At 47.4% G+C, this 23,590-nt stretch overlaps 8 protein-coding genes across 8 annotated transcripts; 5 read left to right on the forward strand and 3 right to left on the reverse strand.

The window, feature by feature from the left end:
* Positions 1–2: 2 nt before the first annotated feature.
* H257_03263 (hypothetical protein) lies at positions 3–1,342 on the forward strand (the record flags this gene model as incomplete). Its single annotated transcript, XM_009827271.1, has 2 exons — positions 3–195; positions 345–1,342. The coding sequence occupies 2 exons, from the start codon at positions 3–5 to the stop codon at positions 1,340–1,342; spliced, it is 1,191 nt and encodes a 396-aa protein (XP_009825573.1).
* A 3,454-nt stretch (positions 1,343–4,796) lies between these two features.
* On the forward strand, positions 4,797–5,664 carry H257_03264 (hypothetical protein; the record flags this gene model as incomplete). Its single annotated transcript, XM_009827272.1, has 2 exons — positions 4,797–4,991; positions 5,530–5,664. The coding sequence occupies 2 exons, from the start codon at positions 4,797–4,799 to the stop codon at positions 5,662–5,664; spliced, it is 330 nt and encodes a 109-aa protein (XP_009825574.1).
* A 1,887-nt stretch (positions 5,665–7,551) lies between these two features.
* Positions 7,552–9,570, forward strand: H257_03265 (hypothetical protein; the record flags this gene model as incomplete). Its single annotated transcript, XM_009827273.1, has 1 exon — positions 7,552–9,570. One exon carries the CDS (start codon positions 7,552–7,554, stop codon positions 9,568–9,570), a length of 2,019 nt encoding a protein of 672 aa, XP_009825575.1.
* A 1,759-nt stretch (positions 9,571–11,329) lies between these two features.
* H257_03266 (hypothetical protein) lies at positions 11,330–13,453 on the forward strand (the record flags this gene model as incomplete). Its single annotated transcript, XM_009827274.1, has 3 exons — positions 11,330–11,662; positions 12,577–13,158; positions 13,259–13,453. The coding sequence occupies 3 exons, from the start codon at positions 11,330–11,332 to the stop codon at positions 13,451–13,453; spliced, it is 1,110 nt and encodes a 369-aa protein (XP_009825576.1).
* Positions 13,454–13,697: 244 nt separating this feature from the next.
* H257_03267 (hypothetical protein) lies at positions 13,698–14,571 on the reverse strand (the record flags this gene model as incomplete). The annotated part of the gene is made up of 2 exons (XM_009827275.1): positions 13,698–14,216; positions 14,362–14,571. 2 exons carry the CDS (start codon positions 14,569–14,571, stop codon positions 13,698–13,700), a joined length of 729 nt encoding a protein of 242 aa, XP_009825577.1.
* A 2,526-nt stretch (positions 14,572–17,097) lies between these two features.
* H257_03268 (hypothetical protein) lies at positions 17,098–18,288 on the reverse strand. The gene is made up of 5 exons (XM_009827276.1): positions 18,067–18,288; positions 17,843–18,004; positions 17,656–17,791; positions 17,512–17,594; positions 17,098–17,433 (listed from the first exon to the last, which is right to left on the reverse strand). Exons 1-5 carry the CDS (start codon positions 18,250–18,252, stop codon positions 17,158–17,160), a joined length of 843 nt encoding a protein of 280 aa, XP_009825578.1. The 5' UTR covers positions 18,253–18,288; the 3' UTR covers positions 17,098–17,157.
* Positions 18,289–18,974: 686 nt separating this feature from the next.
* On the reverse strand, positions 18,975–19,304 carry H257_03269 (hypothetical protein; the record flags this gene model as incomplete). The annotated part of the gene is made up of 2 exons (XM_009827277.1): positions 18,975–19,158; positions 19,180–19,304. The coding sequence occupies 2 exons, from the start codon at positions 19,302–19,304 to the stop codon at positions 18,975–18,977; spliced, it is 309 nt and encodes a 102-aa protein (XP_009825579.1).
* Positions 19,305–21,375: 2,071 nt separating this feature from the next.
* Positions 21,376–22,647, forward strand: H257_03270 (hypothetical protein; the record flags this gene model as incomplete). The annotated part of the gene is made up of 4 exons (XM_009827278.1): positions 21,376–21,465; positions 22,105–22,292; positions 22,411–22,557; positions 22,626–22,647. 4 exons carry the CDS (start codon positions 21,376–21,378, stop codon positions 22,645–22,647), a joined length of 447 nt encoding a protein of 148 aa, XP_009825580.1.
* Positions 22,648–23,590: the final 943 nt, after the last annotated feature.

Raw genomic sequence — 23,590 nt, forward strand, 5'->3', positions numbered from 1 at the left:
ACATGGTGGACAAGCCGTACCGATCTGTCGTCGGGAGCATCATGTACCTCATGATTAGCACCCGACCAGATTTGGCTTACGTCGTCCAGCAGCTCAGTCAGTTCTTAACGAACCCCGGCCCAGTCCATTGGCAGGCAGCCAAGCGAGCACTTCGTTATATTCGAGGCACGATCGACTACGGTCTCGTCTTGGGTGGTGAACACAATGTCACCACTGGGGGGCTTCCAAAAATACCCTCAGACGCCAAATATAAGAAAAGCTCAGACTTGCAATTTTGACCAATCTAAGTCGACCTCAGATGTGCGAAGACCAAAAAATCGTCTTCGTACATGTAAGAACATTAGATCTCAGACGTCAGTTTCAAAAAACAAAAATGGCAACTAAAGCGGCCACCCGAGCTGCTTCGAAGCGATCAGCGCCAAACTGGAACGACAAAGACGTCGAAATCCTGCTAGACTGCATCCAGGATCTCGTCCCACTTGGTCATAATGGTTGGGTCAAAGTCACCCAGCAGTTTAACGCGCACAACAACGTGGCATTTGCACGGGACTGGGAGGCGTGTAAACGGAAATTTACGTTCCTCAAGTCGGTGAAGAAACCAACTGGTGACCCAGACTGTCCACCACTCGTCGTCCGAGCCAAGCGCATTCAGCGTGACATCGACAGTCGAGCGGCGGTCGAGGTCTTGGGCGACGAAGGCGAGATGAATGCGGATAGTCTCAAAACATACTTCGACCAAGACGTCGACCACATGACAACTCTCGACGTCACGCCGGATGTGAATGTCTCGGAAAGCGTCGCGGAAGAAGGCGACAATGATGACAGTCAGATGGACGTCACCGACAACGTCGATTTCAAGGAAGAAATTGACACAAGCCAAACGTTTCTTCCTCTAAAGCGACAAAAGACGTCTTTAAAAGAAAAGCCAAACCGTTCAGGGTTGTCTCAAGATAGTCTACGCCAACTTGGGAAGCGGCTTAGTAAGGTGTCGGAAGGAACGCCATCAGCGTCCTCATTGTCTGCGGTGGCGAAACGGCGCCAAAGTTTGGATGCATTTATTGACCAGGCCGGCAAGCAACAATCAGCGAGTAATGACATGATGTCGATGTTTTGTCTTATGGAAGATCGCAAAGAAAAGCGCCAAGACGAGCGCGAAGAACGTGAGCGGCAACAAGAGCGGCAACAAGACATCGCCCGCGAAGAGCGAGAATATCAGCAACAGTTGCTGCGTGATGAGCGTGAAGAGCGCAGACTGAGCGATGAAAACGAGTACCGCGCTCGCCAAGAACAATTCCAGATGGCAATCATGATGAAATTGCTTGGAGATACGCCAAAAAAGTAGTAGATTAAACTACTTCACGATAATTGATATAATGCATTTTATTCAAATCCATCAAGATTAAATAGCATTACGAGTCCAATTAATTCAAACTCCAAACACATATTTTATTTGGCCAATTCCTGTGTGCCTTACTCGAAAATTGTACAAGCGAAATATATTTCGTAAACGTCGCCCACGTAAGTCAGGATTGTAGGGCAACTTTAGATCCAGTTGACGGTACACTTTCACAGCAGCACCCATTTCCCACTCAGCGGCTTGTCGTAGCGAGGTTATTGCGTTGCTCATGGCTTGTAGTCCAAGCCGACAGTCGGGGGATACTCTTTCGAGATCTCCTTGTTTGATCGGTGTAACAATTCGACCGGTACACTGCCCATTAACAGGAAAGGCAGAGTCGGAGGCGACTTTCATACCAGGTGCACAGAATCGACTGTCAGCAAGGCGGTCTTGTAACCAGCGACTCATCTCACCATCATTCCATGATCTGGGGCAATTATGCCTACCCCAGATCAATGTGCCGTCGACGCCGTAGCAGAGTACACTTGTCACGAACACAGAATGAAGCTACCCTGTTAAAACAACATATTAACTTGACAGGAATATATACGTACTAAATATCCCGAGCAAACAAGTACATAAAGAAAGAATATGCTACCATTTATGATTTAAGAATTATTGAGTATATATTTCATACCATTGTACAGTTCATTTTGTAAATCTGCTGACGACGGTTCTTGAACAGGTAGACTTTTGCCATCCACAAAAGCAAAAACCCCTTGAACCAGTGGCTCGCGTTGTTCAGTGGCTTGAGACCATACATTCTGCTGCTCAAACGACGGCCAGCGTATACCTGCGTCTCGATGTCCTTCAGAGCCAATGACAGGGCCCATTCGCCATTTGATAAAACCCTCGACAAAGTTGATGGTGGCACGGCAAACAACTCGCACAACGTTTTCGATTCTGTCGCGTGGGTGTAGTCGTGTAGGACAAGTGCAAGCACGCAATGCTTATGATGTATTCGAGTCGGTCGTCCTCGCCGACCCTCACCAGATTGTACCATGTAGAATTTGTCGAATGCAGCAAAGAGATCGTCAAAGGTGGCTGGTGGAATTGACACAGCTGCGATGAACGATGGCACGTTGCGGCTGTGGTACATAATGTACCATGGACTATCCAGTTGATTGTAGCACAGTGAAATCGAGCGGATGATGTTTCGCTCGCGGAGGAATGGCCGTATGCGAAGCAGAAGCATGCAAGACAGCACCGCGCGTCGGCGGTTGTCCTCGTAAGCGCAAAGAAACAGGAAGCTTGAAACCATTTTGATGAATAGAGCTGGTTTGAATAAAATCTGCCTGAGATATTTTTGGAGAGCGCACATGGAAGCTCCATCTTAGATGTCTTCTCAGATTAGTCTGAGAGCGCTCTTACATCTGAATAAAATTGTGTCTGAGAAGTTGTCTAAGAGTATTTTTGGAAGCCCCCACTCCGCTGCACGCATTTGCTGACAGTGACTACGCTAATTGCGTTGACACTCGTCGCTGCGTCGCCGGCTTTGTGACATTCTACTGCAACTCTGCGATCTCATGGATCGCTAAGAGACTACGCAGCATAGTTCTCTCGACTACCGAGGCAGAACTTATGATTCTGTGTACAGTAGCACATAAATGTTTGTACATCAAGCAGACAGCAGGTGAGATGGGTCATCCCATCACCTCGGCTATTACCCTCCATGACGACAATCAAAGCACCATCCAGATAGTGAACAACTCTAGTCATCATGGGCGCACCAAACATATTGATGTGCGCTACCATTTCATCAACGACCTCGTCGAATAACAAGTGTTTCGACTCGAGTACACAGATACACGACTCCAAGTCGCGGATATCTTCACCAAACCGTTAGACATTACAACGTTCTGCGCACTGCGCAGTAAACTAAGAGTGGAGCAGCTGCAGACCTCCGACCCCTTTGGCCCAGACCAAGGAGCATAAACTCCGCCCTCTCAGCCCGAGACCAGTCCCGTCATGTACGAAGGACGCTCCAACCGTGACAGGTCAGACAACGGGGGATGACGGCATCCCGGTGGTTACTCGATCCATCCGGTCTCTTCCCCGGCATGTCGTGCGGAAGGACCAATTGGTAGGGACCCGCTAAGAGGGGTGTCCGACGTGGTTAGTCCCGGACATAAGACGGTGTAACCATAGGTGGTTACGCTCACTGAGTCTAACCGTCAGCCTCTTGCTGCACTATGGGCACCTGATTCGGGTGACATTGCGTGGAGTTGTTGGGAGGCAGTCAGAACACCCTGTTCCGTCATGAACATCACCACTGCCCTGAAGCCTCAGGTAGCAGTATTGGCTGCAGCTAGTAGGAGGTTTTTGTGCCTTTTAGAGGCTTTTCCTCAGATAGTAGATAGCCAGCCATATCCACGGTAAATCATTAGGATGCCGTGTCCTGATTGGCTAGTCATTAGCTAGTCCGCCTAGCCTTTAGAGCCAGTTGTTCTCACTGGAAACTAACAGTAAACTAATTTACTTTCCGTTTCACCCGCAACCACCCCCTGGCTTTTGCACCATCCCACTGTATCAACGTGACCAAGAACAATACTTGTCCTCTGCATTACGCATGGGAACGCTATGCGCGAACCAAGGTTTCGACAAGGACTTGGCTGCCAAGCATAGCCTCTTTCACACCTCCGTGAAGGGATTTGGCCTGCTCCTGTCTGCGCCTGTTCACGCAGGCCAAACACGGTATAGAGTACATGTGTGAAGCCATCGGCAAGGACGAATTCGCCCGACGTTTCCGCAACATGTCCTACGCCCAAGTGCCCGAGTACTACTTCATGCAGCTCTCTCCAAGTATGTACGTGGACGCCACGGTTTATGGTAACAACTCGCGGTTCATCAAGTGTGGTTCACCCAAGTGTCGCGGTCGGATGTGAACATGAACAGGCAACAAGTCCAGTAGTTAGATAAATATATAGCATAATACTATGAATTTGCAACTACTATTTTTGAACTCAATCGTGCTGACTTGAGATGCCAAAGGTCTCGATCTTGCTGACTTGAGTGGCGTCACATGAATACGTCATCCTCCTCAAAGTACGTGCGAAACTTGGCACATGCAAAGTAAACAATACCAGTACATTCACTTATTATGGCATAGCGTCACGAACCATGCCGGATTAAATTACAAGTGCTACTCATACTCGGAGCACAATGGAGGACTTCCAAAACCTACACAAATCGCCGACACAAACTATATTTGTCCGGATATGATGTGTATCATTATTGTGGTCAAATTTGCTTCGTCACGTCACGCGATACCAGGGCCACCAAAACCCACGCAAGTAGCAAATTTTTCCTAATTCTATTGGGTAAAATCAATTTGAATCAACAGTTTATTGGATAAAATTGAATGGCAACGAGCACCAAAACGCTTCATGTAACAAATATCATGAACCTCACTTTGGTGCTTGTGGCCTCGCGACCGCAGCGCCTACGTCGAATCATGTATGCTCTACGAATCCGCAGACGGTTGAAAGAGCGAAACTTCATCAAGTCAGTTGCACTCTTTGAATCCCAAGAGATGAGTCCATGGTACACCATGTACAAGGCCCGAGATGCACAGTCATTTGTCGCGACTGTGTCGGTAACACCTGATGCGTTAAATTACATCTTATATTACTTTAAGCACGAGTAAGTGGGAGGACGTCTGCCTTGGTATCAATATCACGCGCAATTTGCATCTCTTGGACGTGGTCGAGCAAGAGATCAACCGACGCCGTTTACCAACTCTTACCGCGCCCTTTGCTTGCTTTCGACATGACTCGTTGGAAGTTGAAACGCGATGTCCACGAATATTATTGGTGGGAACGTGAAGTCCAATCGGTGGCTTACCTCCTAATATTTGTATAAACAATCAAAGTAATTTTGTGCGATGTGTAACACAAACACCACGATTTGTTGAAACCAAAAAACAGCCTCAACAAATTGCGAGAGGTCAAACACATATTTTTATTCGATTTTTTTTTATGTCAAGGTCCACACAAATTCATTTGTGTAGGTTTTGGAAGTCCTCCAATGTAAACGTAAACAATCCATTTAAGACGTATGTGCAAGAACCAATCAAAAGTCGTAAATTTTTCGCGGTATAACCCGTGCAAATTTATACACTCAACGCACAGTAGCAGCCATCGGGCATCGGTCTTGTCGACGGGGCCAACGTGGTGGACGACGCAGACAGCGATAGCAGCGGCAACCATGAGCAGCCCAGAGACGGCGTAGTGGAGCCTTTCTTGCTTGTGGATTCGGTCGTAGTCTAGTTATTGAATGTGAACGATATTTTTGTTGATGTATTGTACCTCAAGTATCCTCCGAAAGCACCACTTTGGATTCCCAACTCAATTTGGAATGATGGAATATGGAACACTTGTGAATGCATAACCTAATATGGAAATTGATTTGCTTCCTGCTACAATTTGATAACCTAACCACCAAATTTATATGCAAATAGGTATATAATATTCAAGATAAACATGTGCGTCTTAAATTGATAGTCAAATTTGGATTAAAATTGCTTGGTTTTTGTTGATTTAGCCATTGAAAGTGTACCGATACCCAATATAATTTGTGGTATCGGTACATTTCCAATGGCTCATACCAATTATTTTGGTATGAGGTTGTTCCCCATTAATCCAGCTAAGTTTCAGAGGTAAAAAATGTTGAACGAGCGTGGAGCTTTGAAAGTTCTCCCCAGCCGCCTTCCTCTGATGCGTCTTAAATTGATTGTTTACGTTAGTACTTGTACTACGTATGCAAAGTACTCCATTGCTAGTACTACGTAGTACTACTACTAGTATGCAGAATGGAGTTGACATTCTTATCGCCCACCATTGATTTTATAACTAATTACAGTAGTATTAATAGTAATATTATGCGCGAGCAATTTGTCGTCATGTGATCAAATCAGCGATTCCAAAACCATGTACGTCGTTCTCAGGTACAAACTAGTACTTCCCTGTTCCAGATAAAAGTTGTGGATGATTTTGATGGATAATTTATATGAGAGTTTGTATTGTTTTGGTTACAAAAAAAGCATATGATTGATGTATTTTTAGGGGGCACTTTGGCCTGTCTGCTTTGGCCCCTTTGGCACATCCGGATTGTATCCGGATTTTGTGCCTTTTTTGGCTCCGACGGCACAAAACACCAGATAAGGATATTATCCGGTGTTCCCTTTGGTTGGCTGTAAGCAGTCGGATAATCCTCACTTTCAGTTTTGCCCCCGAGCACACAAGTGTTCTTCGTGTTCCTCGTGCTCTCGCCCCCTTCCTCAGTGCTACCTCTTTCCTCGTCCTCATGACAGTTTTATTCAATATTACAGTACAAGAATACGACGAAGGGCAACATGATATGGTGCACCAGAATCGACTCATAGTAAGTACATGGAGTTGACAAGTTGCCTTCAGTTTGGCAATCCTCGTCGAGCTGATATGGTCTTGTACAATGCAGTTAGCATCAGTAGCAACACACGTCTCCTCATCGCGTGCGTTCCTAGTGATGAATCTCGTACAGCTTATAGTGCCACCTGAGGTTGTGCACACTCTTCGTTGGGTTTGAGAGTTTTAGACAAAACTTGTGAGTCAAGTCAACAAATACTTTGGCTAGTGCACAGATATCGCAAGTCATTCACGCGTACAGTACAATAGCTTCTTCAAGCGTTACGTCACCCTTGCCTGTATCATCCAACACATGGAGGTAGAGTACATAGCCCGCTGTACTCTTGCCAATGGATGACCAAAATATGGCCTCCAATGTCCATATATTACATCTATGGTTTGATTGTCGAGTGGCAGGGCCACATTTCTTCGAGCTACATATCGAGACCTTTCGAATGCGTGATATATTCTGACACTTGCCAGGGTAACAAACTTTGTGTCCTGACAGCTTATGTCTAACAGATGTGCATAGCCAATGCGTCAGGGCGTGAAAGTATTGGGAAAGGAAAATGCTTGGGCACAGATACATAGGTAGCGAATATGGTGTGTAGGTGTAACCGTGCCCATCATAAATTGGTCATTTAGGAGCTTGGTCAAGGATATTCCATATGTGAATCCGGTTGGTTGTTTGAAAGACCTGCACGCCTGGCCTTCACTTCACTGTCAATGGTTGACACTTTTGGCCAACTTCATTTTCCTTTTCGGGCTACGATGGTCAAAGTCCTCGTCTCCCTCAGCGCATTGACGGCTACCACCACGGCTGGCTCCGTCACGGAACTCCCTGAGTCTGTGACCAAGCTCATCGACTACTCCGCAAACCCCTGCGACGACTTTTATCAATATGCGTGTGGCGCGTGGCACAAGGAAGCTGTGATCCCCCCGGGCAAAACCTTCACCGATACGTCGTTCTCCCAAATCACCATCCGAAACCAAGCCGTGTTGACGAAGATTTTGTCTGACAACAAGTCCACGCTTGGAGAGTTTTACAACTCCTGTTTGGACACGGCTACGCTGTCATCGCTCGGCCTGACTCCGTTGACCGATTCGTTCGAAGCCATTCGGTCGGCGAACACCACGTTGGACCTCCTCATCGTGGCTGGTGAATTGGCCAAGAACGGCATCCCTGCCTTTTTCGACATCAATGCCAGAGCTGATTACGACAACCCAACCAAGAACGCCCTCTTCGGTGTCCGATCCCCCCTGTCGCTGTCTCACGGGTTCTACATCTACCCTGGCGAGTGGTCGTTCTTCAAACCCTACTACGAGGTGTACATTACGTCGGTGTTGCAGTTGGCTGGCTACACTGCCGAACAAGCGATGGCTGCGGTGCCGTTGATCATCCACTTTGAGCAAACTGTGGTCCATTTCGGCCGCAACAACGAGCTCGAGGAGATGGAAGCCGTTGTGTCTCCGTATACTGCGTTTACGTACTACGAGCTAGACCAGAAGTACCCACTGCTCATCGGCTCGTGGCTCAAGGCCAACGGCTTCAACGTCCACGACCAGTCCGGTGGGTCGAATGACTGGGTGGGTTTTTCCGACTTGACCTACTTTGACAAGACGGAAGCGCTGTTAAAGAACACGACTTTGGACGACCTCCGCACCATCGTGGAGTACAAGCTCATCCACGCCTCGTCCAACCACTTGACCCCTGAATTCCGCACAGCGAACTGGAACTTGTTCGGCAATATTATCAATGGTGAAAAGGAGGAACCAACCCGTGAAAAGTACTGCGTATCTGAGTCGGGCAACACCGTGAGGGAACTCTTGGGCCAGTACTTCTTAGACGCGGTGTGGTCGGCTGATACAGCCAAGACGGTCGACGAACTGGCCAAGGCATTGAAGTCATCCTTCTCCACTAGCATTGCCACCGCCGACTGGTTGGACAACTCGACCCGCGCCAACGCGCAAACGAAGCTGTCCAAGTTAGTGCAATTGGTGGGTGGCCCAGAGAAGCCCCAGTTGTACCCCAACCTGACGTTGGATTCGAAGAAGTATTTGAACAACCACTGGAAGATCTCTCAAGTGAACATCGACACCAAGTTGAAGCTGAAAGGCCAACCTGTGGACAAGCGCAAGTTCGGCGTGCCTGCCCACAAGACGACCGCAAAGTACATAAAGGAAACGAATCAAGTTAAGCTTCCTGCTGGCATCTTGCAACCTCCGTTCTTTGATGTCAAATACGATGCCGCCCAGAACTTTGGTGCCATCGGGATGGTCATCGGACACGAAATCACCCACGGGTTCGACAACAGTAACCGCAATTTCGATGGCGACGGCAAGTTGAACAATTGGTGGTCGAGCGCCACCAACACTACTTTCAAGACGAAGGCCCAGTGCATTAGCGACCAGTACGCCAACTTTATCGTAACGAGCGAAGTGACAGGCGCGGTGTTGGGAAACATCAGCGGCAAGCTCTCGTTGGGTGAGAGCATTGCGGACAACGGGGGGCTCAAGACCAGTTTCCGCGCGTACCACGAGTTCTTGAAGAAGTTCCCGTCCCAGTACACGGAAGAAGCAGGCAACAAGTTGTTCTACTTGTCGTTCGCCCAATCCTGGTGCTCCAAGGACACGGATGCCCGCCTCAGGCAGTTTTTGTCGGACCCGCACCCGCCCCATCGGTTCCGCGTGACGGGGGCGTTGCAAAACAACGCCGAGTTTGCCCGAGCGTTCCAGTGCCCCGTCGACTCGGACATGAACCCTTCCGAGAAGTGCTTGTTGTGGGAATAGGGTTGATGGATACGAAAGTATGTAGCGTTGGGCATTTTAAGGAAAGACTAAGAAACGATATCTTGGTAAATATATTGACGAAAACTGAAATTATACGATAGTTCGTTGAACTACAGTATACTGTACTAGTACCGCTGGCTCGGTGAAATATAAACGACGAAATATCATGGAGGTGATCGAAATATATCGGTGGTCTCGTGAGTTGTGGTTGGAAATCGTAATGCATGTTCCACACCTTCATAATTTTATCCAATGGAACAAAATTCAGACGTCACTTAGTATTTGTATGCTCAATTTTTAGCCAACCTATGGCCTCAGTTTCCCCCTTCTACCAATCATATGGTACTAAAAATGAATCCGGAATAATTTTGACCAATAAACTCGAATAGGGTTAGGACTACTGCTATTGTGTCGGCTGCGACATATTCCGACAATTTTGTCGGAATGGAATCTGAAATATCACACCTTCCATGCAAACTAGTGGTGATCGAATATTTGACTGGAAATGATTCATATTCCGACATGCAGGACTTTGTCCTGTTTTCACACCCTACATTACCAATCAGTACAGTAGTCCTTCGAAGTATATCTTAAGTGTAACTGGTACCCAACCATCCGATTACCTGCAGCATAATGAGCTTGTACCTGCGAAAACTGCCAGGGCTCGCATCAACGCACTCAATGCATTTAAACGGTGGTGGCCTCCGAAAACGTCCCGTTCGAGCATTTGTTGGCTTGCATTGCCCAGGCAGGATGCGACGGCATTGGTGTTTAAGGCAGCAATGGACAAGTATGACATCCACCTTGCCTTTAACGAAGGCAGTCGCGGCTGTAAGTTGGGAAAGTCAACTGTAATGCAATACTACAGACAGACCAAGAACTGGCTGCTGGAGGAAAATCCATCACTACGTGTGTCACTCGAAGAACGGCTGCAGAAGATGGTGCGCACGCTTGAGCGTCATTGTTTGAAGCGTGAACATGGTGGCGTTGTGAAGAAAGCTGAGGCTTGCACGAAGCAAGGCTTGTGTGTGCTCGTTCAGTGGCTGCATCACAACGCTCAGAGTTCAAAGGATTATCAAGATGCTTCTATGCTAGTCCTGCTGTGGCATTACTTTGGCCGTGCTTCAGACCTTTCCCTTGTCCAATGCCAACAGCTCGCTGTGACTTCGGGGTCTGTAGTTTCGATTCTTTTCGTGCACATGAAGACGTCCTAGGAGCAGCGGTTTGCGCTCTATCCTTACCATAACCCGTACACGTGTCTGCTGCTATACATCGCATTAGCCCTACTTACTCAAGCTACCCCGTCAGTCGCCATGTTGTCGAACCTTCCTCAAGTTTTGACAGCCGAAACGATCACCATCGGATCAGGAACGCCACTGCTTTCCCTGCTTGACCCTTTGGTGGCGTTGACGTCGTGCACTGAAGACGCGCCACAAGCGGCGAATGTCGCGGCCGATCTAGGTGTTCATGCCTACGTGAATCGACTGGAAAAGAGGATTACCGTATTAAGGACAAGGCACACGTGCGAACGACTCCATTACGCAGCAACAAGCCGTGATCCACGAACTGGTTGTCATCAACAAGGCACTTTGCCTACGTGTTGCTGCCGTTGAAGCCACGTCGGTATTGGTGCCGCTCCAACACCACCCATCGCCATGCCATCGCACGAAGCCGAAGCCACTGTTCTAATGAAACGCCACAAGGCAGCCGCCACGTTCTTGGCAGACCTGTGTTTCGAGTGGTACGCTCAAGAACCCCCATGTGGCAGGTTGGCGCAGACCGCAAGAAGAAATCCGAGGCGAAGTTGGTCGTTGGCTTCATGAAGCTGTTCCTCCACGATGGCCTTGAGTTGGATCTCATAGCACCATCCTATCACGGCGATGTCTTGCGCTTCGGATCGCTCGCCGAACAGCACGTCTTGAGCTTCGTACACGACATTGCGCCAAATATTCGCAGCAGTGGGTCGGTACTGTATGTCCTGCGCGAGCAACACCGCATCGGGGCACTCAATATAATCATTGGGTTGTTCAATGCAAAAGTCGCACAAGGTGGAATCAAAGACCCGACTCCAATTCAAAATGTAGCCACCATCGTAGTAGTCAGTCGACAACATATCATACATAACAATGACTGGACTTGAGTCCCCTGATTGTCCCCAAGAGCATCCCGCATAATACATACACCACTAGCTAGACCCAGACGGCTTTCACATCACAGTAACTACTACTAACAACATGGCGACATTGCAAACCATGGTAAACAATATCATTACGCATCATACACATGTAAGAACATAAATGAAAGTCGACGTGGGCACGCCGTGGGCAGGACGTGCTGACTTTTCAATTTGCCAGCCAGCGCAGCGTGGTCTCCGATTGCCATAAACCCAATGTAAATCGTTTTTGTTGTTTTCTCGGCCCACAGGCCTCTCTATAGCCAAAACTGCACACAGAAAAACTTACGATGGTATCGGTCCATTCACCCAATAAGCGGTGCTGGTAACCCCATCCCTCGTAGCCAGCCAATGATTGAGTAATCGAGCCCTATCCCTCGAAGAAAGAACGTGCAATATCCAGATAAAATATTACTCCATGTTTGTATTGAACGCAACTATTTAAAACAGGCTTCGGACATAATATATCTTTGAGATAATAATCTAGATAAGATAGCAAAAATAATCTATTTCTTATGGATCTAATTATCTATTTTCGGTGTCGGTAGATATCGATAATCTATTTTCAAACTTCGTCCAATTAAATTTTATCCTCATTCGATTTACACGAATGGAACACACAACCAAGCAGCTATGTACCTTCTACTTCGTCGCTCTGGACGACATAACGTTCAAGTGCAAGGTGTGTGGTACCAAGCGAACAAAAGCAAAATCGGCCGGGTACTCCAACTTGACGAGCCACCTCGATAAAAAACTCCCCGACTACCTTGCCCAATTCGAGGCGTCACAGGCACTGCTCGTGTGGACACTTCACTGGTTTTGTCGACACCAAGGCGACCAACCTGCACGCCTGGGTGCAGTGGATTGTTGAGCGCAACCAACCCTTTTCGGAGGTTGAGAACCCCTTAACACGCAATATATCACGGCTGACCCCCATACGCGTGAAGGCGTTAAAGGCTGCAATGGACAAGGTCACACGTAACGTGGAGGCCAAAATCGCAGCAGAACTCCCCGACGTCTTTGGGATTTGCAGTGACGGGTGGACCGACGGGTCGAAGCACTTTTGCGCGATCTTTGCAACGTACGGTGTCGCCAACGTGCGCCATACACCTCTGCTCGCAATGTCACCACTCTTGAAGCCCGACAGCATGGATACTGACGCTTACATCGCATTCATCGAGGAAACACTTGGCCTCTATGGCAAAGAGCTGGCAAATCTCGCCTTTGTCACTGGCGACAATTGTTTTACCAACGTCTCTATGGCGGCTAAAACGGGCGCTCCAAGAATGCCTTCATGGTCAAGCAACTTGGCCCTGAAGGCATTTTTGGTGCCTTACGAAAGCGACATGGTATTCATACGCGCTGTCATGAAGAGGCTTGGCGACTTCGCCCAGCTGGAGAACTTACGCGCTACAGTACACTGACTTATTGCCGGTTTGTCGAAACCTAACGCGATGGTCATCGACATTTCAAATGGTCCAACTCTATCTGGCGCTGTTACCATTTTTACCGTAGGTCTCAGGGGTGCGAGATCTGTTGTTGCTTAGCGGACAGAATACTCCTGTGAAAAAGCTCTTCGATGTGCCTGAGCAATTCGAAAGCGTGACAAAACAACTCCAAGCGGAAGATCTTGACATGGCGGATGCACGGACCATGTTTCATGGATTACCTGCGGCACCCAACGTTGCCATATCTGGCTCTGAACGCTGAGATCCACCACTATCCTAACTTTGACAATGGTGTGGCGAAGGTGTTGTCGTTACGCGAAGACGAGCTGACTGCTACTGAGAAGGCTGGATTGGTCATGTTCCTATTGGACCCTGGTAGCGTTGCAATACCCAGCACGCCGTTGAGCTACGCGGACGAACTTTTGGCTCCAAAACGCCTCGAATACGACCAACAGGGAGTTACGGGAAATACAGAATAGTGGAAATTTAAATTGAATTCATTTAGCTTACACTTGGTATAGCGGTTCGCCGTTTTCCATCGACAATTGAGTTAAGTTGGCGACAGCATGAAAACATTTAGGATGGAGATCAATACTGTACCGAAATACGCGTGACAAGACGCTGAACTGCTTCATGCGTTTATTCACGATCTCGTGGCGAGCCATGATATCTTTGTGGCGCCTCGGGTTTTGCAGTTGGGGGCATGGGTAGATAAAGTAATTGGGGTCATTGTACCCTTTGTCTCCAAGCGTCAATTCACCACGGCGGACCATGCTGATGTAGGAATCGCGTGCCAACCGTAAGTCTGGCCACTCCCCACATGGGAGCCCTCCGTTTACCCAAACAATGTTGCCCGTCCGAATGCAAATGCCGACTTCGTAACGGAGGCCTGGACCATGGAACTTGTGGGAGTACCATGTGCGATCAAATGGTATCTGTTCTTGGATGCGGAAATCTGATCCATCGAGAGGCACAAGTGCCCTGTCACTTGGACGATTCAACTCCAAACGGCGATCCCACTGAATCTAGCATGACATTAGTTTTAATAGCAGGTTGATGTACAACCACGTTGAGACTAGCAATTAATGTAACCCAAATCCAAACCCAGCGTCGAAAGGTTTTTTCGTCGGCTTGAGTAATGCAGTGATGAACGTCTTCAGTACCGTATACTTTGAGAAAGAGCAGAGCCCAGAGCAGGTGGATTGGACGCGAGGACACTGGGCGTCGGTCTTCAACCATAGTCCATACAAGGCTAGCACATAGGGGGGTCACCCCAAACATAGCCTTGTATCGTCGGCAGTTGGTCTCTAGCGGTGAACCATGACGGTTCATCATGCGGCATCCATGGTGCCAGAAGGTCGGAGTCAACCAACCTGCCATCGATTTCGAATTTGCGCGCTTTCTTGAAACGCAGTTATCCGGATTGAAGTTGAAGCTGGGCTTACTATTATCAGTTTTGTGTCTACTAAGCACCACTTACAAATGATCTTGGATATAGTAGTACAGATAGTAGTAGTAGTATCTACTAAATGAATTCAGATGTCCACACACAAAACGACGAACATGTGAACAAGACGAAGAAGAGTGTTCGTCCGAGGATACCGTGATGAATATGCGATACCAAAGCAAATCCTCTCGTATTTGTCTACTTATTATCGCATAGATTCAATATCCATTGAGATTATACAAGATTAGCTCGCAGAAAAGAGTGAAACTCAGTGCTTAAAAGGCCGAATTCGTCCTCCTTCACGATGAATGTCTGTGTTTGACGTGAAATTCAGCGCAGATCCTGCGCATTCCGTACAAAGTACTTGTAGTAACGGTTGTTTATTGATACACTTGTAAGCATTACAAATCCATCATCAGATTCATAATCCCTTGGTAGAAATTTGAGATATCGTGCGTCAAAGTATTTGAGATGTCCGAATTGAAAGAAATTCGAATTCAACAGAACGTTACGAATGAACATTTTGAACATCTAGTACTCTAGTAGGTACTAGCATTATCCGGATAGATTTGAAATTGCGCGCGCAATCCTCGTTCATTATCGAAATCTTCTTGAAATGCACCGACAACCATCACGCAGGACTCGCAGTAGCGCGGCCACACGAGTAGCATGGAACATGTCACGTCCATGTGAGGCGCAGAAGTTACTCGACGACCTGGTGCAATCGAGTTGTGTGAGTGCGTCAACAAAGGCTCGTGACATCTACGATGAGCACGTATTATTCCAGCAGTACAGCTTCGACGCATTTCGCGCCCACTTCCGAAAGGCCATGTTACCACATGGGGCAACATGTAAGATATTGTGTATTGCACTATCCATAAAATCACTAATGTATGCAGTGCAATCGACAACACCTAGCTACGAAGCGACTGAAATTCCGGTTCACGAGGACATGACATTTGAGTTTGGTGACGAGGCTTTTCCAACATCCGATGGAATTGTCAAATTTGTCAGCTACCCTTGCAACATTTACCAGTACCGCCGTCACCCTTCGGGAGAAGTCAGTATTTGTGTATTGTTTGTAGAGCCTCGAAACGCCACTATCGTGGAAATCACAATCGCCCCCAGCCAGCAAACCATCGAAATTGACTTCGAGTGGCCCAAAGACACATGGAACGTGGACGCTGCCTATGGGAATGTCAAGGTTGTAAAACCCGACACCTTCGATATTCTACCGCGGATTATTGCTGCACGAATCGGTGCTGAGTTGCTCCGTGCCACCGACCGGAAGCCCCCCAAAGCACATGCAACTATCAACTTACCTGTTCAAGTTCACTTGGATAGTCTGAAAGTGTTCAAAACGTTCAGTCAACTAGCCATTTTGTTGGAGGCGACGGTTGTGAACAACGATCTCCACGCAACAACAAGTGTTTGGACCCTTTAGATGTTTTATTCACTTCATTGATCAGTAGCGATTTTCTTTATTCTAATGAAATACTCATTTTTTTTATTTATCATGTCGTTCTCAACAAAAAATGGATAAACATACACGGCTACAATCATTGGATACACGATTTACCGCAATTCCCAGTAAGCAAGTACCGCTGCTTCAAGTTTGTCCTTCCAACGAGCGACTTGGTCGAACGGCTCTTCAGCGTCGCGAAGTACATCTTGACAGACCATAGAAAGCACATGCATCCGGTGAATTTCGAGATGATCATATTCCTTCGCGCGAATGCATCGTTTTGGAATGTTTACTCCCTCATGTAATAATATACTACAGTATTTGAACAATTATCGAAATTATGCATTATAAAATAATTATTTATTATCGAGGTCGTCGAATATCGTGAAATCTATTGGCCGAGGCGCCATTTTAGATAGTCTCAATAAGGATTGAAAAAGTCGTGACATTTGCAGGAAGCGCTGATAGGTGAATTCGTGGAATTAGGGCTGACAAGTTCATTTTAAATCAGGCTTCTGAAATAATATATTAGTATTAGCCAATGAATGGGTGTCGGATTCAATATCTTTTCGGAATATTTATGCTATCGCAGATGGTCAGGTTATGATGCACATGGCCAATGGCATTGCTTGATTTTTGGAATAGCCAATCGAATCATCAGAAAAATGAAATCACCAAAAATAAGCAAAAACACATACATCCATCGCCTTTTGGCTTGGCTTGAGTGGAAAGAGAAGTAAATAAACGCAAAGGTGAAGTCTATTCAAGCCAATTAAATGATCAGAAGAATGCCCAACCATTCGGCTTGATGCAGCACTTTTCAGAATTGAATTCCCGGTCCTCAGAGACGAGTAACCTGAATACTACGACGAGGTCTCGTTCATTGGCCATTTACGTTAGTGTGGTTTGGGTAGCAACGATCGAGGAGATACAGGGTGGTGGTGGTTGGTGGGTGGTTGCTAGCCTTCCTGCGAGCCACACACAATAGATGTTGTCTGATGTATGCATCATTGGTAGTAGTACTGTAGTATTTACTAGTAGTAGCATAGGTTAGTTAATCTCTTGAAAAGAAGGACGTGATCTTGGACTTGGCAGAGGAGGACGACGACGGCGAAGCTTCGGTGGCCGCCACATTACTATGAGCCGCAGACTTTTTCGAGAGTTTGGCAGCCACGGGGACCTTTTTCGACTCGGGAAAGTCGTCGCGGAGCCAGTCGAGCACTGCGTGGGAATGGATGGCAGTGAGCACGTCGCTGTCCTTGACTGTCTTTCGCTTGGAAATGGTCGCGCTGTCGTGGCCCTTGGTCGCCAAAAAGTGAATGAATAGCTCCTACAACGACTTCCAAATGAGGAGAACTCTGTCGCATGTTTCATAATCTTTAAACACGACAAGTGGTATTCGACGTACAGTGGCTTTGGTCACAGCAAGCACAGAGTCTTTCGAGAGTTTATTAACGTCGGGGTCGGTGAGCATGATGCGCTTGACCCGGGCTAACGTGTTCCCCCGACGTGAACTTCGATATGATAGAAGGAAGGTATGTGAATACAGTACCGCTTGGGAGAGTCAACAAGGACTCGTCGTTGCGAGGGACTCTTGGGGCTGCTTCGATGTCGATGCCCTGGTCCATCAACGATTGCTTGTCGTTGAGGTAGCGCTCCTTGTCCGCCGCGGCCATCGTGGTGAATGGCTAGGACACGCATGAGTACGCTACAACAACAAGAGACAGGGTCCTACGTACTTCCTTCGCTTCGGCAGAAAGTTCGTTCCATTTCGTGCTGAGAATCTTCTGCACGGGACCGATGCCAAGTCCTGGATTCTCGGCGACAACGATGGCGCGATTTGCCGCTAAAAAGTGAAAGTAGGCCGACAGAGGCTTCGCTAGCTTTGTCACGGAGACGTCCTACGCGTGGTCTCATTGGGGTGTGTCCACCTTACATAGTGTGTGGCGGACAGTAACGTTACCTGCTCAAGGGTAGCATGTGACTCGTCGTCTGCCGTATCGTCTTCCTTCGCCTCGGTTACTTGTTTCTCGTCTTGGTCAGCAGAATCCTCTCCATGGTCCACTGCGTCATCGTCAATCTCGGTTTCTCTGTCAACGTCGGACACGTTGCCGTCGTGCACATTGTCGTGGTCTGGGTCGACTTGCATCTATCTCTCAAGCGCGCCGCCAAAACCCAGCAAAATAAACTGTATAACTTGATATGTGCTTTCTTCGGATACTCGCAAGGAAACTGTTAAAAGGAATGAACTGTCTACGCATTTACTTGCAAATAAAGGAGGGATAAATGATCCTGGGGTTTGGAAGTGATCATCAGTATGATGTGACAACACTCACAGATTTATATATCATTATTACTATTAATAGTATTGTGCTTCTTTTCTTCGTTTCTGGCTAATCCATGTCTAAGAGCACGGCTAAGACAACGGCAATATTATTAGTACTACTAGTATATTAATACGTATTAGTATTAGTACTAGTTAGTATATACTAACTAGTACAAATACTAATTGTTGCTATCTGGCCCCAAATGACCATCCCGCCGTAGTCGAAGGGGCACTCGTAGATGAGAATGACCACCCCACGACAGCCAGAGTGGCGTGGCCTTCGTCCACAATTGGAGCAGGAGCACCTGCCATTTGCACCTCAGATATTGGGACGACATTGGGAAGGTCTGCCAGTTCAATTGTCCCCATGGCCCCTTGAACGCATTCTTCATGGACTAATCTGGTCGATAAAGGAACTGGCAGCTTTGACTTGTTGAGTTGGCCGCGTCAGCATCAGAAGACCCCACAAGTAGTCGACTATAAGCACATGTCCTAGACCCACAGCGTTTTGCATCGACGTCACCACCGTATCGAACGCTACGCATTCACGAGACCCATTCTTCTGGACCAGATCGAGCCATCTGTACTGCACTGCTCGCGTTGGACCAGAACCCATTCGAATGGATAGTCAAGTACTCTATAGCCTCGAGCGCCAAGTACTCAAACATGACCAACGAAGTCGTCGACGGGAGAGTGCCCTTCACCTGCCACGCCATGGTCTTAGCTGGACTAACCGTATCACAAAAATACTTCACAATCTCTAGATGTCCTCTCCCAATCGCCAGCCGCAGCGTCTGGGGGTCGTACCCTTCCGACCGCTCGTGATGCAAGAATTCGACGACCTCCAGATGGCCATTTGGCGCGGCGTCGTTCATTGAAGCGGTCGTACAGCCGTCGATTGGACGGTGGATGTGCAGGAACTGAACGATATGCAAATGGCCATGTCCGGTAGCACTGTCATCACGGACGGCCAGAACACGAAATGCGGCCACTGGTCGTGGAAATACTTCACTAACCCCAAATGTCCACTCGACTCGACTGGCCGTGGGTTTTAACACGTGGTTTTTGGTGTACATGTACATGCATGGTTATATTTAAGTGGCGTATTTGCACGTGTTTCAATCTACGTGCGCCAATTTGGAGGGTTTGCACGTGGTATAATTCCAGTCAAACATATTGCATGTAACGTTAGGCCGCGCAAATAATCCAACAGCATGCTCAGTGGTAGAGCATCGGTGTCCTACTGTTAACTCAAAGGTCGTGGGTTCGATCCCCGGCTTCGCCGGATTATTTCCGCAAGGATCCCTCCTGGGGAATTCGGACAACAAAGCCTTCGGAACTTCTTCGAAGTTCGGTTCTCGTGTATGAAGGGGTCCAAAGTGACGGATCTACGAAACGCACTGCAGCACACACGGGGAGTCCGTTGCACACTGTGCCTATCCCGACAATAAGTTGCTCCCTACGGTTTCCGTAGCACTACTCAAGCATTGCTCTGTAGTTTTTACAGCGTGCAATTATTCCCCCGACTTCGGTCGGAATAGCCAGGTGGAATTTGCGTAGTGGACTTCGCGTGAAACGATAAGTGAATTTATTCCTTTGTCCTACCTGCGAAAAATCCTTTCAGGTAGAGTGGATTTCCATTATATCTTGGTATATTTGTGTCATACTGCGTATAACGTGAATCTGCGTCCGTGGTATCCTCGGTCGGATAATCATGTAATAGCCTTGCAAGCCCAGGGAGATTCCTTAAGGGGCATAAAGTTTACCGTCTGGGGGGTGAAGTAGATCCTATATTAGGATGCGTATCAAACCACCATAACTATCAGCATGCAGTTAGTCGAGAAATCAAATGGCAAGGTCTATTCTGGCACTGATACGTTAGATTAGGGAACCAATCGGAAGCTAAGGCCGCGGCCAAGCCAGCGAACGGAAACGTGAATCTGATGGAAGCTAACTAGAGCCGAATGGCACGGGCGAATCAGGTGCGGCTATGGAACGCAACAAAATGTCGACCAAAGTAAATGCCAACAAAAGGCGCCACCCAAGGCGAAGTCAGAAATGACGGCGTTGACGTGGTGGCGTTCAAGATAACAAGGACAGTGTGGCAGTTACCGAACACTACTGCAGACGGTGAACATCTCTGACCGATGCGTGGAGCGAAGCCCGCCACGAATTGTTGCAACACAATCTGTTGGCTTATCCAAGGAGGAAAAAACCAAGGAGGACCCCGAATTAGCCAGCCGACTTCTACTGCCCTACGTTAGGCAGTATGGGAATGGTGTAGTTGCGGAGTATGCAGACCGCAACGGAGCCCCATTGCAAGCCAAAACAAACAAGCTCTGTTGGATGGGCAAAGTTGTACCGAGAGAAATAGCGCGTCATGAAAACAAACCAAGCGTGCGAATAAATCTTAAATGCGTCAAGCTGATGAACAACCGCAGGTGGAAGACTTCCTGATGACGTTTGTGTCCGCTCAGCCTCGAATCATACCAGAAGGACCGACGATGAGACGTGAAGAGATGGCGATTGTGGACGTTGAACTCAACCCGCGTCCATTTCGGCCATTGGACGATTGAAACTACACGATAAAATTGATTTGGGGGGTTCTCAACGACAACGGCCTTCATCCGACGAACGATCTGCATCCGTTTTTAACCACTGGATGAACCTAGGGTCATTCATCGGGATGTTCAATTCATCGAGGAGGCACGACATCGACCTTGGCGAAGATCCACCGTTCCTTCCTCACGATCCCGCCCAAGATGCGATTCTCCATGCTGAAACCCTGCGAATTTCGTAGGACGGCAATCGTACGAAGTGTTTGAGGAAGGCGGCCACACTTAGCTCCAAGTTTCTGGGAAAACGACGACGTACCCGCACTGCCGAGAGAAGTTGACATCCCACGACTACAAGAACTTGCCCTGTTTTTTTAAGGGCAAGGTCAAGATGGATCCTTACGATTTCCCCGACTGGACGGAAATGCACGCGTTCAAAGATCTCTTCAAAGCAGCGCAACTTCATGGAGCGCTTTCGTCAGTACAACGCTCAGTTCAACTTCACTTCCATTGGAACCAACGATGTCAAGCACAGCAGCAGCGGCCGAAGACGTATTGTATTCAAGGTCAGCTGACTCACACATTGGTCCGTTTCAGCCCAGCCTGAATAGAAGCGGCACCAAGTTTTGCCCAAATCTACATGCACACCAGCGAGAAGCAACTTCAACACCAACGAAATACAGCGTTCAGTTCGCGGCATACTGACACGATACAGCGAGTGATGGATCTCCACAACCGATTGGCGAGGACGTATGACGACCAAAGGACGTTTGTATCGAGCAGAAGTGGACAGGACTACGGGGGGCAATCTGACATACATGTCACGTATCAAACAGCAGGCTATTGGATGTTCCTGCGAGGTGGAGCTAACTACTTTCAAGCCAACACGTCAAAGACCACAGCCTTACTGAGTTTAGATGCGCGACTTAGTATTAGCATAGTTAAAAGGTTTCTACCCGAGCTGTTCCTAATTTCAGTGGACCCCATAAGCACATGCACTAATTCCTATCTTCAAAATACCGAACCCCGTACTATTGCAGATAAGAGAGTATTGAAAACGCATACTGCAAACCAAAAATGTCTGAAAACTATGCAATGCTTAACTACGACTACAAATAAGTACTTGGACCTTGGCTTCTTTCCCGCAATCCAAGCCCTACAGTACCGCAAGTCGGCGTTCTACATGAACAATCTGATTGCAAACATCAAGGAAGAGTTTGTGGAGTACCCGATAGAGCGCATCATCCACACCTTCTTGTCGCTCCAAAGCTATTTGGTCGAAGTGATGAGTCAGCAAGGAGACAATACGTACAAGATTCCTCACGTCGAAGCTTGTTGACCGCCGCGATTTGCTGGCACTTGTCATGCCGTGCCCACACAATGTCTTGAACTCCGCTATGGAGATGCTCAGCGCAGTGGAGAGTAGTGAGATGCAACGTACCGTGTCGCTCGAGCTGAAGGAAGCGCGCTTGATGGACGAGCTGTCGCGCATGCCCAAATGCATCTTACTGAGCGATGGCAGCGCCGAGTCGTCTGCAGATGACATCATTACTGTAGCGAGTTTCGTATTGAGGTCATTAATCTTAATGATGAGTAAAGTTTCCTTAGCACTCTGGATGATGCTGAGAAAATGTATTTTAGTGAGAATTTTTACAAGTTGTGACCGAATGTTCTTTGTCCAAAAATTGCCTTCTATTGTAACGTGTCCGACCATTGATGGGCCAACTTTTCTTCATTTTTAATCTCATTTATTTCGGTTGTTTTTTGTTTTCCGAGTGGGAATGATACATTTTCGGATAGGTAATGATGAGTACTTTATGAATAACTCGAAGGATATCGACTTAAACAGTTTAGGAATGTACAGGAGTTTTTTGAAGTCGAGCACTTTACACAGTCGACCATTGATGGGCCAACTTTTATACTTGAATTAAGTATAAAAAATCCAGGTGTCAGTTTTTTTACATCCAGCGAGAAATAAAAATTAATAGAGGTTTACCAAGTCTGAACAGGTATCACGTATTGGAGTCTCAGTTGGAAAATAACATTTCCAATGTTATTGGCACACGTGGAATAATAATATACACCTCATATTGTAACTCGTTTGTGCAAACGTTTGTGCAAACGTTGGTGAGTATGCGCAAAACCCCGTTGTACGATACTTGGACATACTTGGACAACACGTGGAATAATAATATACACCTCATATTGTAACTCGTTTGTGCAAACGTTTGTGCAAACGTTGGTGAGTATGCGCAAAACCCCGTTGTACGATACTTGGACATACTTGGACAACCTGGTTTGTGTGTCATTCAGCAATATTCCTTCTGGTGCCCATTGCGGGTATCAGCGGCGTAAGTTTCGTCACCACCAAGTGTGCCGGCGTCCGTTCCGTACCCTCACACTGTAAAACTCCTCTACAACGGGAGTAGGTTGGGTCAGGGCAAAGGTTAACCAGTGAAGATTATTCTTCGAGGTGGGCACGGTGCCTAAGGAATCTGAATATAGCATAAATCATAACAGTTAGTATAACGTTAACCAAAAAAAATATCTTTTTCTTGTGTCTTTTAACTTCGAACAATAACAACATTGAGCATAAACAATAGTAA

This window comes from Aphanomyces astaci (genome assembly GCF_000520075.1).
Source record: "Aphanomyces astaci strain APO3 unplaced genomic scaffold supercont1.5, whole genome shotgun sequence".
NCBI lineage: Eukaryota > Oomycota > Saprolegniomycetes > Saprolegniales > Verrucalvaceae > Aphanomyces > Aphanomyces astaci.